The 19,055-nt window shown below is 42.0% G+C and overlaps 1 protein-coding gene across 2 annotated transcripts in view; it reads left to right on the forward strand.

The window, feature by feature from the left end:
* tbc1d13 (TBC1 domain family, member 13) overlaps positions 1 to 14,612 on the forward strand; it is a 52,490-nt gene extending 37,878 nt beyond the window's left edge. Inside the window, exons 12-13 of one of the 2 annotated variants that reach the window (XM_060841603.1) lie at positions 604 to 705; positions 8,607 to 14,612. In XM_060841603.1, coding sequence (XP_060697586.1) covers positions 604 to 705; positions 8,607 to 8,672 — 168 coding nt within the window. In that variant the 3' untranslated portion in view covers positions 8,673 to 14,612. The remainder of the gene's footprint in view (positions 1 to 603; positions 706 to 8,606) is intronic. The other variant, XM_060841604.1, reaches the window with a different exon arrangement.
* The last annotated feature ends 4,443 nt before the right edge of the window (positions 14,613 to 19,055 follow it).

Below are 19,055 nucleotides of genomic sequence, written 5' to 3' on the forward strand. Positions count from 1 at the left end.
AGTACAGCGCTAGAGTAATTGGAAGACCTCTTAAAAATGAAATAAGGAGAAACTTCTTCAGCCAGAGGGAGGTGAATCTGTGGAATTTATTCTTAGAGACTGTGGAGGCCACGTCATTGAGTATATTTAAGACTGAGATAGATGGGTTTTTCATTGTTAAGGGATTGAGAGTAATGGGGAGAAAGCAGGTGAATGGAATTGAGAAACTTATCAACCTTGATTGAGCAGACTTGATGGGCTGAATGGCCTAATTTCTGCTCCTATGTCTTATGGCCTTAATGTCCTGTGCACCCCGTCCAGTGTCTATGCTTCTGCTTTCATCAGCCAGTCTGCTTGTGTATGTGTCTGAGTTATTGACTCTATCACTTTTCCTACACTATGCCCCTGCCTCTTAGGGAGGGTGTGTGGCTGTGTCTGCCTCAGTTTTCAGTATGAGGCAAGAGTGTATGTGTGTGCGTGTGCCCAAGTCTGCCACTGACCTTGTCTGCCCAATATCTCTGCATACTCCTGTTTCTAAATATCCAACTTGTAACCTCAGCAAGTTCTCATGAACAACATGCTTCTATATTCATCCAACTTGATAAGTTGACTTCCTCTTATCAGACAGTGGGTTCCTTTCGAAAAGCAGCACGCTGGGAAGCATCTTTGTGCCCCATCTCCAAAGATCAGGTTGGGGCTGTCACTGTCCAGAAGCACCATTGTTTGGTGAGTATTCGCAATCTGTATGACATGTCTTTTGAAAAGGGCCATGGGAGCGATCTTGAGCATTTTACAATTGATGAAGATGACGAAATGGTGTATCTCTCAAAAAATTTCAGTTCAAAGAAGTATCTCTATATTGTTTCTTACTGTGACGCTGACCCATTTTTTTCTTTGTCTGTCTCTTTCTCTTTCTCTCTCTCTCTCTCTCTCTCTCTCTCTCTCTCTGTCTGTTGCATAGGTCCACATAGTACAGTCATGAATCAAAGGCAAAAGCTGGGAAGGAAATAAGTGAGACTATCTAGAAAGTAAAATGTTCTCGGTAAACTAATGAGCCTAATACATTATTAAGGCCCCTAATGGATTACGTCCCAGGATATAAAGGGAGAGAGACTTTGACACAGCTGATGCATATATAATAATCTTCCAAGAGTCTGAACAACTCCCAGAGAATTAGGAAGCTGCCAATGTAACTCCTTTATTCAAAAAGGGTAAGAGACAAAAAAATGTTAACTGTAGTTATAATGACATCTGTCATTGGGAAAATGTTAATTTATAATTAAGGCTGTAATAGCACATTTAGAAATATGTTATATGATCAGCACAGTCAGTGTGGCTTTATGAAGGGGATATAATGGCTAACAAATGTATTGGACTTTTGTGTGCTCTTAACAAACAGGATAGATAAAGGACAGCCAATCAATGTAATAGATTTGGGTTCTGTTTTATGGAAGTTTATAAAATCATGAGGAGCATGGATAGGGTGAACAGCCAAGGTCTTTTCCCTGGGGTAGGGGAGTCAAAACTATGGGGCATAAGTTTTTAAGGTGAGAGGAGAAAGATTTCAAAGGGATCTAAGGGACAACTTCTTGTAGAGGGTGGTATGTGTATGGAATGAGCTGCCAGAGGAGGTGGTGGAGGCTGGTATAGTTACAACATTTAAAAGGCATCTAGATGGGTATATGAATAGGAAGGGTTTGGAGGGATATGGGCCAAGTGCTAGCAAATGGGACTAGATTGGGTTCGGATATCTGGTCGGCATGGATGAGTAAGGCCAATGGATGCTGCACATCTCTGACTCTATGATTCTATAAACCACATGTACAGCCATTCAAAATGAGTCCATGGTCATAGTCATACAGCATAAGCCCTTCAGCCCATTAAGTCTGTGCTGTCCTGTCTACACTAATCTCACCAGCACTTGGCCCAGAGTCTTGAATGTTATGACATTTCAAGTGCTAATCTGTATACTTTTTAAAAGTTGTGAAGTTTCCTGCCCTTACTCACCTCCCACTATTATATTCCACACTCCCACCATGATCTGGGTGAAAACATTTTCCTCCAATCCTTATAACTTCTTGATTGCCATCTTAAAAATTATGTTCCCTCATAATTAACTCTTCATCTAGGTGGCTTCTCCTTTGTACTCTGTCCATGTCTCTCAATCTGATGCACCTCAATCAGCCTTTTCTGCTCTAAAGAAAACAACCCAAGCTTGTCCAGCCTCTTTTCATAGATGAAATGTTCCATTTCAGGCAATATCCTGGGAATCTCCTTTGAACTTTTCCAGTGGAATCCCATCTTCCTATAGTGTGGCAACCACATAGTCCTTCCAGCTCTGGCCTAATCAAAGATTTTTACAGCTCCAGTATAGCCTTCCTGCTCTTATAGTCTATTTCCTAATTGATAAAAAGCAAATGCCCTGTATATGCCACCTTAATCACATTGTTCACGTGTCCAGTCCCCTTCCAGGATCTGTGAACATTCTCCTCAAGGTTCCTCTGAGCTTCCTTGTGTCCTACCACTCATTGAGGGTTCCTTGTTACATCTTCCAAAGTGCACCACCTGAGCCCTCTCTGGGTTAAATTCCATCTCCCTCTGATCTGCCCATCTGACCAATCTGTCTATATCTAAGGCTGGGCGGGGGAGAACCTGATAGAGGTGTGTAACATTTTGAAGGGCATGGGCAGGTTTGAAAGTGAGCAGCTATCCCTCTGGGTTTGAAGTGCCAGTAATGAGGATATTTAAAGTTAACCACTTGGCCAACTGTCGTGTCATCCACAAGCTAACTTCTCATCCTCCCACCCACATTCTCATCTATATAGTGTATATATTTCACAAACAGTAAGGGACCCATCACTGATCCCTGTGCTACACCACTGCACGCTGTTCTCCGGTAACATACCTTCCTACCGCAAAGCCAGTTTTGGATCCAACGTGCTAAGTTACCCTGGACGTATATGCTTTTAGCTTCTTTATTGTTCTCTCATGGGGGACCTTGACAAAGGTTTTGCTGAAATCAATATAAATTACATCAGCTACACTACCCTCATCTATACACTTGATCGCATCCTCACATTCAATCAAGTTCACCCAGAGTGAAAAATTCAACCAGATTTGATAGGCATGACCTCCCTCTGACAAAGGTATGCTGACTATCCCTGATCACCAAGCAGAGATTAATTCTGTCCTTCAGAACAGTCTCCAATAGATTCCCAACCGCCAATGTGAGACTATCTAATCTGCCTTTTCCCTGGTTTATCCCTACCATCTTTCCTGTAAAGTGGAACCACATTAGCTGTCCCTCAGTCCTCTGGTACCTTCCCTGTGGCCAGAGAGGAATTGAAAGTTTGAATCAAGTCCCTGTAATTTCCTCCTTCACCTCCCATGCAACCTGGGATGCATCACATCCTGACATTGGAATTTGTCCTTTTGTTTTTAAGTCTGCCAAAACCACTTCACTCCCTATGTCAATCTATGTTCGAGAATCTCTGTCCTTCTCCCCAAATTTTGTATACATCTCCTACTCCTGAGTAAAGACAGAAGTGTGTTATGCTTTTAACACCATATAAAGTCCTCTGTCCCCACACGCAGATTGTCCCTAATGGGTCCCACTCTCTTCCCTTACTTAGGATATCTTGAGATGCTGTCTAATCTTACCTGTCGGTGTTTATCGTGCCCTCTCTCTCCTCTCCTCATTGCTTTCTTAGGTTTCCCTCTTGCATTTCCTACCCTTCATCAGGACTTCCATTGACTTGTTGTCATAGAGATGTACGGCACGGAAACAGACCCTTGGGTCCAACCCGTCCATGCCGACCAGATATCCCAACCCAGTCTAGTCCCACCTGCCAGCACCCGGCCCATATCCCTCCAAACCCTTCCTATTCATATACACATCCAAATGCCTCTTAAATGTTGCAATTGTACCAGCCTCCACCACTTCCTCTGGCAGCTCATTCCATACCCATACCACCCTCTGCGTAAAAAAGTTGCCCCTTAGGTCTCTCTTATATCATTCCCCTCTCACCCTAAACCTATGCACTCTAGTCCTGAACTCCCCAATCCCAGGTAAAAAACTTTGCCTATTTACCCTGTCCGTGCCCCTCATAATTTTGTTAACCTCTATAAGATCACCCCTCAGCCTCCGATCTTCCAAGGAAAACAGCGCCAGACTGTTCAGCCTCTCCCTGTAGCTCAAATCCTCCAACCCTGGCAACATCCTTGTAAATATTTTCTGAACCCTTTTCAAGTTTCACAACATCTTTCTGATAGGAAGGAAACCAGAATTGCATGCAGTATTCCAACAGTGGCCTAACCAAAGTCCTGTACAGCTGCAACATGACCTCCCAACTCCTGTACTCAATACTCTGACCAATAAAGGAAAGCATACCAAATGCCACCTTCACTATCCTATCTACCTGTGACTCCACTTTCAAGGAGCTATGAACCTGCACTCCAAGGTCTCTTTGTTCAGCAACACTCCCTAGGACCTTGCTATTAAGTGTATAAGTCCTGCGAAGATTTGCTTTCCCAAAATGTAGCACCTCACATTTATCTGAATTAAACTCCATCTGCCACTCCTCAGCCCATTGGCTCATTTGGTCAAGATCCTGTTGTAATCTGAGGTAATCTTCTTCACTGTCCACTGCACCTCCAATTTTGGTGTCATCTGCAAACTTACTAACTGTATCTCTTATGCTCACATCCAAATCATTTATGTAAATGTCAAAAAGTAGAGGGCCCAGCACCGATCCTTGTGGCACTCCACTGGTCACAGACCTCCAGTCTGAAAAACAACCCTCCACCACCACCCTCTGTCTTCTTTGAGCCAGTTCTGTATCCAAATGGCTAGTTCTCCCTGTAATCCATGAGATCTAACCTTGCTAATCAGTCTCCCATGGGGAACCTTGTCGAACGCCTTACTGAAGTTCTTATAGATCACATCTACCACTCTGCCCTCCTCAATCATCTTTGTTACTTCCTCAAAAAACTCAATCAAGTTTGTGAGACATGATTTCCCACGCACAAAGCCATGTTGACTATCCCTAATCAGTACTTCCCTTTCCAAATACATGTACATCCTGTCCCTCAGGATTCCCTCCAACATCTTGTCCACCACTGACATCAGGCTCACTGGTCTATAGGTCCCTGGCTGTTGTGTTGGTAGCAGTGTATTAGCAGGGATAGAGGATGGGCTAACCAGTAGAAATCTAGGGGTAAAAGGAGGCATTTTCAGCCTGAGGGGGCCTTAGTGCCAGGGTCAATGTTCCCTCTGAACCACACCCACATGCAGCTGCTGTGATGTTCCATGCTCTGTGTCAGCACATGGGTTTTGGCAGTGACTTCCAGCTCCAGAAGTTGCTGTACACATGGACTTCAGAGGCCTGTACAGCCAATAGGAATATTAGATATAATTCTTGCTGGAGCCACAATAATTATAATGAATGTTAATGAGCTGGATGATGGAAGTGAATGGACTGTAACCAACTTTACATATGACACAAATAGGTGGGAAGACGTGTGGTGAGGATGATGCACAGTCTCTAAGACGGTTAACTCAGTGGGCACAAACCTGGTAAATGGAATATAATGTGGGCAAGATGAAGTTACGCATTTGTTAGGAAGGATAGAAGCAACTGAATATTATTTAAGTGAACAATGACTGCAGAAAGTTGAGGCATAGTGGGGTTTGAGGGTCATTGTGTGTGCATCACTGAAATGTAGCATCAACATTCAGTGCGTAATAGGGAAGGCAAATGGATTCTAGGCGTTTATTTCAAAGGGAATGGTGTATAACTGGGTCACCACTCAGTCAAAGCAGAGATGAGGAGGGATTAGTCCTGAGGGTAGTGAATCTGTGGAATTCTTTACTGCTAGGTTGTTTAAGTATATCCAAGGAAGAGATTTTTATTCAGTAAGGGAATTGAAGTTGTGGGGTAAGGGCAGGAAAGTGGAATTGAAGGTTGAGATCAGCCATGACACTGGTGAAACTCATTTCCCCCCCCCCCCCCCACCTTAGCCCAGTTCCAACCTTCCAGCTCAGCACCATCCTCATGACCTGTCCTCCCTGACAATCTTCCTTCTCACCTATCCACTCCACCCTCCTCTCTGACCCATCACCCCCATTCACCTATTGTACTCTTTGCTACCTTCTCTTCAGCACCCCGCCCCCCCCCCCCCCCCCCCCCCCCAATTTATCTCACCACCCTGGAGGTTCCCTGCCTCTATTCCTCTATTTTGCCCGAAACGTCGATTTTCCTGCTCCTCGGATGCTGCCTGACCTGCTGTGTTTTTCCAGCACCACTCTGATCTAAACTCTGGTTTCCAGCATCTGCAGTCCTTACTTTTGCCTTTCTCCCTTATGTTTGTCCAGCTTCCCCATAAATGCATCCACGATATACCATTGCCATCAGCTACTCTCCGTGATAATGAGTTCCATGTCCTAACTTGTTACTACTTGTAGCTAACCCTGCCAGGTAATCTGCCATTATGCCATGCCACACTTGCCTGTCTTATGCCATCTTCACACTCATTGTAGTTTGTCCACAAGCGCTCTGTGACATTCATCCTTCAACTATGCCCAGGCGGACTCCTGTTTAATGGCAATCTCTTTAGCTTTCTAATTCTGATCAAATAGTCGAAAGTTTCTTTTTAGGATGTCACTTTTTTTTTAAAAGAGTTCTTTTGCTCTTGCAATTTCAAGCTTTTCTTTATTTGGCTTATGGTCTGAATTTGGAATTTTTAGCACATGCATAGCACCAGCATTTCTAAAGATTCTTCTTTCTACAGATTGATCAGGTTTTTGGAGTGTGTTGGAAAAGTGGATAGAATGCAGCACTTTGAGCTTTTCCAATGTTACCAGGTCAAGTTTTCTTCTTCAAATATTTCTTGAATTTCTTCAATTTGTCAGTGAACATCTTATCTTCTAGTTTTTGGCTAAATCCCGCCTCTGTACATGGAAGCGTTTTCTTGGTCCACCCTATCAATTCACGTGATTCTGATGGTCTTCAAGGATGATTTGTATTTGATTCTGTCTGAACAATTGGGAATTGTGGTGGATCCACATTGACTTAGAGTTGAGAGCCAGGAAAGCGAATGTGCCATCAATCGCTAAAAGGAAAGTTAATCAGATCTGAAATCCTCTTCTGAACATGTTGTTTTAATCAGTGAAAAGCTTTTTTTCTTTGGAGGCTGATGCCACCAACTAATCTCTCCGTTGTGTGAGAGATGGAGAATTTATTCTGTGTGTTAGAGATCGCATGAGGAGCCGTGCAGCACACGAGACAGCATGTGAGAGACGAGATAAGAATTTTGTTTATACACGGAGTGAGGTGGATCTGGAACATGCCGCCCTTTAGAGGACTCGGTAATTTTAAATTGGGGAACTGGATAAATACTTGGAAAGGAAAAGAGAGCAGCACCGTGGGGAAAGGACTGGGGAGGGGACATTGGGACGAATTGGATAGCTCTTCCAAAGAGGTGGCACAGCCCTGATTGGCCACCTCTTATGCTGGATGATTCTGTGGTCCAGACAGATCCAATTATGCACCAAGTGCTGGAGCAGCCATCCAGCAGCTGCAGGAAGCATTGGTTGTAACCAAAGTGATTTCACATGCACTTAACTACAACACGATACAGGCAAAGGAAACCTGGTCACATGGAGCAGAGGAGCGCCAGAGCTAAAGGGTTAATGAAACCTGGCAGCAGGAAATGAAATAAAAACACACACAATGCTGGAAAAACTCAGCAGATCTGGCAATATCTCCGGACTCCAACGAAGTCTCACTCAACTCAGAACGTTACCTGTTTCTCTCCACAGGTGCTGCCAAATCATAGAATCCCTATAGTGTGGAAGCAGGCCACACCAAGTCACCTCAAGTCCACAACATCCCTCTCGTGCATGCCACCTAGACCCACCCCTCTACCCTATCCCTGTAACCCCTGCATTCCCCATGGCTAATCCACCTAGACTGCACAGCCCTGGACACTACGGGCAATTTAGCATGGCCAATCCACCTGACCCAGATATGCAGAATCTCTCCAGAATTTTTGTTTGTATTTCAGTATCCACAATTCTTTGCTTTCAGCAGAAAATGCGGTTGGACCAGTAGCAATATATGTAAATGCAGTTGTTCAAATTAATGCCTGTTTGACGCAGGATGGTTCACTTGCAATGGTGTGATTTTTGTAGGTTAAATGTTTGTGTCAGTTGTTGATCAGTGGGGAGCAGCCTTAACTTTGAGATTCTAGGTTTGAGACCCACTCCAGAGATTTGAATCCAGAAAACTGCCACTGCAGTATTGTGCTGCATAGAAGCCTTGCTCTCCACAGGTGAGTATAGCATACACTGTGGCCATTATATTGAAGAGCAGGGGCTTTGTCTCCAGAATCCATTTAAACAATGCTACAAAAGTGATCTGGTCATTATCAGCTTGGTGTTTATGGGAGCTTGCTGAGTGCAAAATGGCTGCATCTCAAAAGAATTACATAAGTGATTTTGCATGTGTTGAAAATAAAATACAAATTTGAAGGTATTGATATGGCCTCTATCATATTTTGATAAATGCAGATGTCCAAATGTTACTTGTTTGTTATCACTGACTGTATTCTCTTTTATTCAATGACAGGATTATCCAATTTCTGATGTTGACCTGATCCTAAAGAAAGCAAAAGATCTTCAGGATTCTGCATAGCGGCAGTGGAAAACTGCTCAGTATTCCAGGAAGCTTCCCCCCCGTCCCCCAACACTGACATCTTCACATTCTTTGACAGACATACACGTGTGGACCCACAGGCGCACACGTGAAAATATGGTGGGAAAGTGACCAAACCTGCCTTTGCAGTGCCTTCTGGGAAAATGTCTCCACACCCACAGGGAAGTGTGTGGCTAAAGTTGTCTTTAACTTTGTACTGTGCAATCCTGGGACTCCTTCCCCCACCTCTTCCCCAATCAAATCTTTCCATCTCCCTTCCTCCCTCCACTATCAAGGGATATGCACTAATGGTGCTGAGCAAGACATGAGTAATTGCACTCTGAATGATGACAATGGCATTTACTACAATGATAGAGTACAGCAGCAAGATAAATTAATAATTATGTGTCACCGAGCTAAAGAAGGAGAAGCCCAGTTCTGCCATGCTATCTTGGTTGTTTTCTGTTGTGCTACCTGTGTTGGAGTGGTCTAGTCCAACTTAACCTTAAAACAGTAGCTGAGAGCTCAATTATTTCAAATTGAATGATCCAGTCCAAACCCAAAATGCAGTCCATCTTCTGTTACTTTGAGATGCACACTGTAAACTCCTCACTATATCCTAAGAAACAGTGAGGTTTCACTGGATCTTCAGTATCCCAGCATTATGACCTCCTGAAAGTTATGGTGGTGGTGTTGGAGACTGGGAAGTGACTGACCAAAATTATCTCTGGGACTGAGGGAAACATTTTGCAGGTTACTTGCTTTTTTTGTACTGGCATCTCCGACCAGCGCCATAGGGACAAAAGCAGAAACCTTTTTCAATTGCAGCAATATTCAAATAACTAACCAGGCTTTCAGCCTTGTTGCTGCTGATTCGAGCAAAATGCAGAATACCTTGTTTCTTTAAAGTTTGAGGTTTTGCATCACATCCTATGATTGATACTCAGTGCAGAAACTGAGAATCAGTATGCCTTGTTGAGTCAGAATCGATATCACTATTGTTAAATTTGTATTTAAGCTTTCTACAGTACTCCAGTCTCCCGCATGAAATCCTTTTTTTAATGTTGTAGGGAAATATTGTCTGAAATGATCACATCTGATCTTTAAAGATGCCTCTTAACTGCTGGTGATTTGTTCAGGAGTTCATACCAACATTAGTCCATCACATTGGCTAAAAGTAATTCAGTTGTCTTCAACCACCAGGGCTCCTGCGTGTTTACTGCTAAACCTTAATCTGTCCCCATATTTAATACTAAACCATCCCAGCATTTCTCTAAAGAGACAACTTTTATTTGTAGCAATAATTTGTAGGACTAATGAGAAGACAACAGTTCAAATCTTTGTGTAGCCACTCTGTTACCCACTTGCACCCCTTGTGTTTAACACCTTTTGTTTTAATTGGATTATCAAGCTAAACATCAACTAAATGTGCTCAGCATTCGCCAAACCGTGGTCAGCAGTGATTTCAAGACTTGGTCAGGGTCATTCCAGATTTTGGAATTTATCCCAACACTTATTACCCACATTTTGTTTTGGAAAGCTCATTAAACTTTAACATTATAACTGGGAAGGACCAACCCTTCAGTAATTCCTGTTCCTGTTATTCCCAGTGAAGCTACATCCCCAAAGATCACATTCTATAATTGAGTTTATCACACAATAGGCTGTTGATAATTAGCTGTTTGTGATAAAGAGTGCAGAAATGTCCCCACTTATATTTTCAATGCATTCCATCAGAATTGTCTGAAGGTTGAATCTGTATCCAGTGTGTATAATTTGTTTTTGATAATTGGGTCAGTGATTTGTTGTATTGCAAAATGCTGGAAGCTGGGTTCTGTTGGGTCTGATAGCGCAACTTGGTTACATGCTTTCCCCTGTACATTGCCAGCCGTGTGTTTTAAAGTGTGAATGTCTTTCCTCCTCTTCACCCACCAAACATTGAAAGGTCTGCCTTTCTGGCCACTGAAGCTCTTGATCTGCTTGCATTCGGCCCATTGCAGTGCTAGTCCCTCGTGGCACTATTTCAAGTTTGAGAATCCGAGTGAAGCAGAGAGCGTTTTCTTCAGTGCCAGGTCAAGACAAAGAGGAACATTGATAATTAAACATATAGTGTTAATTGGAATTAAAGTTGTACTGACAGGGAGAAGCCATCCACATTCCTGCAGTGAAAATACCCATTGCTGTAACTGCCCAGTGTCTTGGTGACTCACTTTTCTTACTGGTTATAGCTTCCCAGTCTGGCTTTGTGATGTGACATCCAAGGTTTGGAGCTTTCTACGACACGGTTACTCTTCCTTTCTGCATTTAACCCCCAATGCACCTTTTTCTGATAATTCCACCTCCGTTCCCAACAAAGGGAACTGTTGTTTGTCTTCTCATGGAGGAGGTGGATAATGGTAATTCCACTTTATTCTGCCAAAAGTTAAGTAAAAGGCTTTTTTGCTTATTGCTGGTACTTCATACAGGCTATCCCAACACAAAGTAATTTTCCTGGGGGAGGCCTGCAAGCTGGGGAATCAAATAGTTCCCTCCAGGCCTGTCCATCAATTTTGGGTGTGGGGTGTAGAGTTTAAATCTCCATTCCAACCAATCTTCATTTCTGATACCAACGGGTCAGGATTCAGATTCATCCACTAATGAGGGGCCAGCACTTAGAAACAAAACCACAATGTCCCAACCTCCCATAAGTCCAAAGGAACACAGAAAGGCCATACAGCCCCTCAAGCCCTGACTCCAGGCCATTTTTTTTTGAGGGGGGGGGGGGCGAGAATTTCTGCTTCCATTTATGTAAATATTTTCTGAACATGACCCCTGAATTTCCAGTTGTTTCTGTTTTAAAATTAGCTCCCCCACCTCTACTCTCTGACTTGGATTGCTTTGGACTCGGGCAGTGTCCTCTGCCAATAGTAATGTGGAATTTTGGGCTCCGGAACTGAGCTATCATTCTCTCCCCACACCCATCCCACACATAAAGGGAACATTTCAATTTATTCTTTAAGTATCATTTCGAGTCACCACGATTTCTGTTCATAGTGTGTCCTTTTTCTTTTCATGTTAGCCCAGATTTTGCAGGTCCCAACCTTATCCTTGCTTTCCCATTTGCTCCATTTACCCTGACCATGTGTGCCTTGGCGTCTGACACCTCTCATGTTGTGTGTGGGGTGGGGTGGCAGGGGAAGCTTGGAATAAGATTGGATTCCATTAAGGAGTCCCAGTTAGTTGGGAGATGGTTAAGGAGCAGTGTCACACTGCATTGGCTGGATGGTTTTAGGGACCACCTTTGTCCCACATCACTCATGCAAAGGTTACTCACCATTACCACGGCACAGATTCTGTTTCCTCATGCTCCTAATTGTTGCTCGGTTGTGTATTTGCATCTGTCATGTGACAAGATTGTATCAAAGATGAAAACCCTCCAGATTATGGACTGAGAAGTTGATTGTTTATTCGACTAAATTTTTCAAAATATTGATGTTTTGAGGGGGTTACATTGTTTCCGATAAGTGTTGATTCAGCTTATTATCATTGTATATGGAAATACTTTGGAATGATAATATCAATGGATAAATAGTATATAAGACAAAATCAATGCAACTGATTAAGATCTAATGAATGGAATATTTTTTCTTCACTAAAACAAATCCTACTTCTAATGTGGCTCTCCACCATTGGTTTCAAAAGTTTTTTTTTATAAATTAGAAAATCCTCCCAATTCTGGTAAACAGTCAACAGCAAAACTCTAGGGTTTGCTACAATGCTCTTGCAAAGGAAACTCTGCAGTAAAATGACAGTATTGATCCCAGATTTAGACCATTTCCCTTGGATTTTTATGCACACACACACACTTGCCTCCTGTGTATCTATCTCTTGTACCTTTCTCCTTCACACTCCATTTTGCCTTCTCCCACCTTCTATGAAAGATAATAAATTGATTGTCTCTCTTCTACAATATCTGTTGGCATCTGCCAGCTTCTCACTTGTTGACAATCACAGCCTTCCTTCCTTTCCTTTCCTTTCCTTCCCTCCCTCACCTCTCACCTATTACGCACATTCCTTACATCTGTTCTACGTCTCCCTTTCCACCCAACAACAAGACATAACAAATAGACTATCTTGTGCACAGTCTGTCTGTTTGTACACTGTCACGCGTTCCCTCTCTCTCTCTCTGACACTGCCCAACAATACCTGTAGGGAGAAAGGTGCTTGGTAGAAAGCCAAGTATTAAAATAAGCTTGCAGCTGAAGGTGCTGTTTTTGACAATATTCAGTGTTATTTTAGAATTGATTTAATATAATTTGCAAATGATTTGAACTATGGTGTTTATAACTAGATGTGATGATCAGTGTTTTAATTGATATGACAGAACCCTGAAGGTCACAATGACACTGTAGAGAGACTGAATAAATGCCTCCTATTTTCCCAATAATAGTTATTCTTATATTATATATTTGCCTAATGATGAACTTAAATTGTTTTTCTTAAATGGTTGTAATAGATTTTCTTTTTGATATTGGGATTGGAGTGCAAAAGTCTTAAAACGTGGTGCATCTGAGTATAGCTCAGTTGCACTTGTCCAAGTTTATGGGCAGATGGGGATTAGACTCTTGAAGTGGAAGACTTTATTTGAAAGCCTTCCTTTCCCATGACATTTACAACCAGTGGCATTGGTAAACTTGCCATCATCATGTGCGGGAACAAGGCAGAGAGGTACAAGGACGAGGCTAGTCTCTGATTGGCAGGCTAGTGATCCAACTGGGCAGTATTACATGTCTGCCTGGCTCAGGTAAGATTGTCCAGGCTCATGGAGAGGTAATGTACTTCTGTGCAAAGAGCAAATAGCAGCCTTAACATGTTCTGCACAGCTTGATCCTTTGCAGATAGGAATGTGTGTGTGTGTGTGTGTGTGTGTGTGTGAGAGAGAGACCAAGAGGTGGTGGTGGTTCAGAGAGGGAAAGGAACAAGACAGCAAATGATTGCCTTTCCTTGCCAGCATTTGTGGCTGAAGTGGGGATGACATTTAGTGATCAGTACAAGAGCTAATCCCTTTGAAACATGAATGACCAAAGCTAATGATGTTACTTCAACTGCCATAGGATCCTAATATAATGAAACTGTATTGTTTGTGACTGTTGCTGCATGTAAACTGTAGCAAGTTATGTGCCATCTGACAGCAGGACCGTGAGGGACAGATTGCCTATTGTGGCTCTTTAGACATGATTATGTTTCTCTAATTTATTCAGGAAAGGGTATGAAGGTAGCAACAAAACAGATCTCAACACTAAATTATAGTGCGGGAGGGATCACATGATTACTAATGCATGATGTCGATCAACTGGAATGTATTGCATGTGAGAGCCAGTACAACTTATTTTTGCATTATGGTTTAGGCTCTTGTTTCATGACTGAGGCTGACTGTTTAATCTGTGACTGGTTTATTGTATTTTCATCAAAAACTAAACCTCAATCAACTCAGTGCATCAGAAATGCAACAAAACTTGGAAAAGACATATTTATCTGCTACAGCACAATTTTATTTTTGCTGGCCAGAAACAAGAGTAAATTATTTAATTCTTTTTGCTGTTGATTGTGATGTTTGATTTGAAATTTCTTACTAACACCTCCCCTGAATAATGGTATTCGATTACAATAAACAAAAGTGAGGTGCATTAGCCAAATTCCACCAAACTTTACCTGAAACCTCTGCATCTTCTACGAATTATAAGTCTCAAGCTCTTTATGAAGGTTTTTGGGGCCAACTCATTTAGGCTCCTTCTGTGATAAGCTTCTGATTGTGTGAATGTTTCAATAAAGGTTTACTTACTCTGTGTGACATTTTGACTGTTAGTACTGTTTTCCAAAAGAAAATGTGCACTTGTATTTAAAATAATTTTACAAATTGCGCTCAATGTTGACACCTGAATTTTAGAATATAAAAAAGTTTGATAGCATATTCTGTTCAAAGCGCATATTGTTGTTTATGTTTCAAAATAAAATTAATTTTAAAACTATATGTACTAGTTTTTACTCATTTGTTTCCTATGTTGGTCATCTTGAGCTGAACTTCTGACAGTTTTTGACAAATCTATCAACTTCCATCAATATCCTCCCCTCAGTTCATCTCTTAAACATCTCTTTGTTTCCTTTGAGATTCATCTGCTGTAAATCTCTCCTGGTTGCCCTGCATTTTACAGTCCTCCATTAACTTGTGTTTATTCAAAACTCTGCTGCCTGTATCCTCATTCTTACCAAGTCCCATCACAATTGCCCCTTGTTTGTGCTGATGTACATTGATTCCTTTTGGCAATCCCTGTTATAAAATTCTCATCCCATTGTGAAATCCCTGCCTGGTCTTTTCTCATCAATTCCCCCCTGCTCCCCACCTCCTCTAATCTTTTGATCTTTGTGCTTCATATTTGACCAATTTTGCATCCCTCCGTTTTTCATCCTTCAACAGCAATACTTTAAGCTGCCTGGACTCTAAGCCCTAAATCCCACTTCCTTTAAGATACTGCTTTAAAACTCTCACAATAGTGACCAAGCTTACAATATCTCCTTGGTGAGATTTTTAAACATTTGCCAACACGTGTGAAATGCATCAGGTTGTTTTGCTAAATCCTAGATGCTATATAATTGCAAGTTGTCTCTTGTCATAGACATGAGGTTTAACATGAAAAGAGGCTCATTGTGTGCACACCAGTCTGGAATGCTGCTGACCTGCTGTGCTTTTCCAGCACCACATTCTCAACTCTGATCTCCAGCATTTGTGGTCCTCATTTTCTCCAATCCAACCATTCAGTGTGTACTCCCTTACCTTGAGAGTCCTCCTGGAATGCATCACTTCTCATTTTTTAGGATTAAAATCCATTTGCTACTGACCAGTCCATCTGAGGGTTTCTTTGTCACTATTTACCACACCACCAATCTTCATGTCATCTGTGAATTTACTGATCGTACCTCCCACCTTCTTATTTATGTCATTAATGTACACAACAAACAGCAAGGGACCCGCCATCAAACCCTGTGGTGCACCACCGGACATGGGCCTCCAGTCACCAAGAACACCCTTCCACCATCAGCCTCTGCTTCCTACCACTAAGCCAAATTGCACCAGATCCAATGGGCTCTTTGCTGCTTAATCAGTCTGCCATGTGAGACCTTGTCAATGGTCTCAGTGAAGTCCATGTAGACAATAGCCCCTGCATTACCTTCATCTATTCACATCCTCACCACCTGTCAGACATGATCTTCCCTTACAAAGCTATGTTGACTATCCTGAATTTATCCTTATTTCTCCAAGTGGAGATTTAATTTTGTCCATTCTAATTGTTTGCCTTCCACAGAAGTTGGGTTCACTGACCTGTATTTCTTGATTTATCCCTACCAGTCGTTTTGAATAATGGAACCATGTTAGTTGTTCTCCCGTTTGCTGTACTCCTCCAGTGGCAAGCAACAATTTGGAAATTAACATGCCATCTCCTCCCTTCATTCCTGTAGCAGCCTTGAATAAGTTTTCATCTGGCCCTGGAGATATATTCACTTTTATTGCTGTTGGAACTGCTGATACGCTTAGAAAATTAACACGGAGAAGAAGTATCACAGCTCCCTTCCTGATTTCTATACTTAGATCATCATCCTCCACAGTGAGTACTGACGCAAAGTACTCCTTTAAAACTTGTCTTCTGACTCAAAATACAGATCGCCATTTTGGTCCCTAATGGGCCCTGCTTTTTTCTCCCCTGGTTATCCTCTTACCCCTAACATGCATAAAAAAAACCCTTTGGGATTCCCCCTAATGTTTCTTTTTTTTTCTTGCCTCCCATATATTCTAATTTCTTTTTTTTAAAAGAAAACCCCTGTGTTTTCTATACTCAAGGGCATCAACTATTTTAGCACTGGTGTAACCTGATCTGGAGGTTTTGTGAATGTTGTGCATAATTGCGCTTGACTGATAAAACATTGGATTGCAATTACTGTTAAATAAAGTAATTCTGCAAGGATCTTCCTTCTGCTTAGGAGGCACAACTTATGGAAGTATTATATCAGTTCAGTTTGAGCTAAACAAATGGAGTTGAAGAGTATGGCACTAGAAAAACACAGCTGGTCAGGCAGCATCCAAGAAGCAGGAGAATCGGCATTTCGGGCATAAGCCCGTTTCGTGATGAAGAGCTTATGCCCAGAGCATCAATTCTCCCTCTCCTTGGATGCTGCCTGACCTGCTGCGCTTCTCTAGCGCCACAGTCTTTGCCTCTGATCTCCAGCATCTGCAGTCCGCACTTTCTCCTAGCTAAACAAATGGAAATTTGTACAGCCAGTCACTGGGCTACAAATGGGTTTGTAACTTGATTTGAGTCTGTTTGTAACTTGATTTGTACACAAAGCAGGGCAATATAAAGCACAGGAAATTTCGATATGTCGAATCTTAATTACACCCCTGTATGCGATTGCATTCATAAGTACGAGAACTCGTAAGTCAGATATTCGTAAATCGGGGATCCCTGTAATCTAAATCCTAATATTACAAATAACATCAAACATGGGAACACAGGAGCAGGTTCTCTGGCTCCTCAAGCTTTTGTCATTCAATAATTTCATGGCTGATCTGGTTGTTCTCTCCATGTTCCTGCCTGCTCTTGAACAGGTCACTGCCTCAGGATGCAACGTAAGTCATCTAGGACTCAGATGAGGAGAAATGTCTTCACTCAGAGTATGATGAGTCTGTGGAATTCTCTTAACACAGCGCAGTTGAGGCTAAAGCATTGAATGTTTTCAAGAAGGAGTTAGATACAGTTGCTAGGGCTAAAGTGATCAAAGGATGTGAGAATAAGGCAGGAACAAGAACTGAGTGAACAATCAGCCATGATCACATTGAATAGTACAGCTGACTCCGAGAACTGAATGTTTCCCGATGAAGGGCTCTGGCCTGAAACATTGATTTTCCTGTTCCTCGGATGCGGCCTGACCTGCTGTGTTTTTCCCAGCAACACACTCTCAACACTGACCTCCAGCGTCTGCAGACCTCACTGTCTCCAAGAACCGAATGGTCTACTCTACTCCCTCCGAGCTGTTGTGTTGACCAATATTACCAAACCCTCTGTTCAGCTGCAGAGCCCAATGAGTCACTGCTTTGCACTTTGAGCAAGTCAATGTTTGTTTAACTTAATTTAGCTCATTCTCAATAAGGTGATCAGCACTTGGGGCTTATCGACCTCTCCCCATAGCTCTCCTGCTTAACCAAAAGGTTGAAAAAAGATTTTCAGTTAACTCTGCTCCTTGAAATTTGTAATGGTCATTTTTATTTGTTATCTACTTAAATTGTCAATTTATTTCTTTGGATTTTCCTAATTCCTGTGTACTGTTATACCAAACCTTGCATGACTTAAAATTGCTCATCAACTCTGAAGTGAGAAAAATTGAAAATTGGCAAAAAGACTGGACAGCCTTGTTATAAAAGGTACTTTTTAAAACAATTAACATCTTAAGTTAATAGACTTTTTTTTTCCCCAGAGTTCCACAATCTGCACCTTGCTCCTTCTCTGTCAATTTAAAAAAATCCATTTACCAACACCATTCAGTTCTGAAGAGTCCTACCAGACTTGACATTAATTCTGTTTCTCTCTCCACAGCTGCTGACAGACCTGCTGAGCTTCTACAGTCTTCTCTGCATTTGTTTTGGATTTCCATAATTCACATTATTTTACCTTTTTCAGATGGTGGAGAGGCTCAGCACAAACGTCAAAGGGCTTGTTAAAGGCTGTGAAGGGGTGTGGTAGGGAGAAAAACATGTAAAATGTGTGTGAATGAAGGCAGTGTCTAGCAATTTCAGAAGGCCCAGTTGATTCTGCACGTGAGGCTCAAGCTGAAATGAAGAACAGCTTATGATGTGGTCAATTTCTGAATTTACAGAATTTGATGTTGAGACCTTAAGGTTGTAAATTGCCTAAACAGAAAATGATGTATTGCTGAGTTTCTCTAGCGTTAAAATAGACATAGAAAATAGGAGCTTAGGTCATTCAGCCCTTTGAGCTTCCTCTGCCACTCATTATGATCGTAGCTGATCATCCAACTCAATAGTATATTTTCTGCTTTTTGCCCATATTATGGGATCAGGATCCAACCCCTTTGAGCCTGTTCCTCCATTCAATGAAATAATGGCTCATCTGTGCCTAACTTCATATATTTGCTTTCGGCCCATTTCCCTTAATACCTTTGATAATTTTTTGTTAAGCAATCTCAGATTTAAAACCAATAACTGATCCAGAACAACTGGCATTTGTGGAACAGAGTTCCAAACCTCTCCCATCCTTTGTGTGTAAAATTGCTTCCGAACATCTCGCCTCAACGGTCTGGTCTTAATTTTCAGACTATGCCTCCAGTTCAAAAATC

Source organism: Hemiscyllium ocellatum, chromosome 21, assembly GCF_020745735.1.
Source record: "Hemiscyllium ocellatum isolate sHemOce1 chromosome 21, sHemOce1.pat.X.cur, whole genome shotgun sequence".
In the NCBI taxonomy this organism is placed as follows: domain Eukaryota; kingdom Metazoa; phylum Chordata; class Chondrichthyes; order Orectolobiformes; family Hemiscylliidae; genus Hemiscyllium; species Hemiscyllium ocellatum.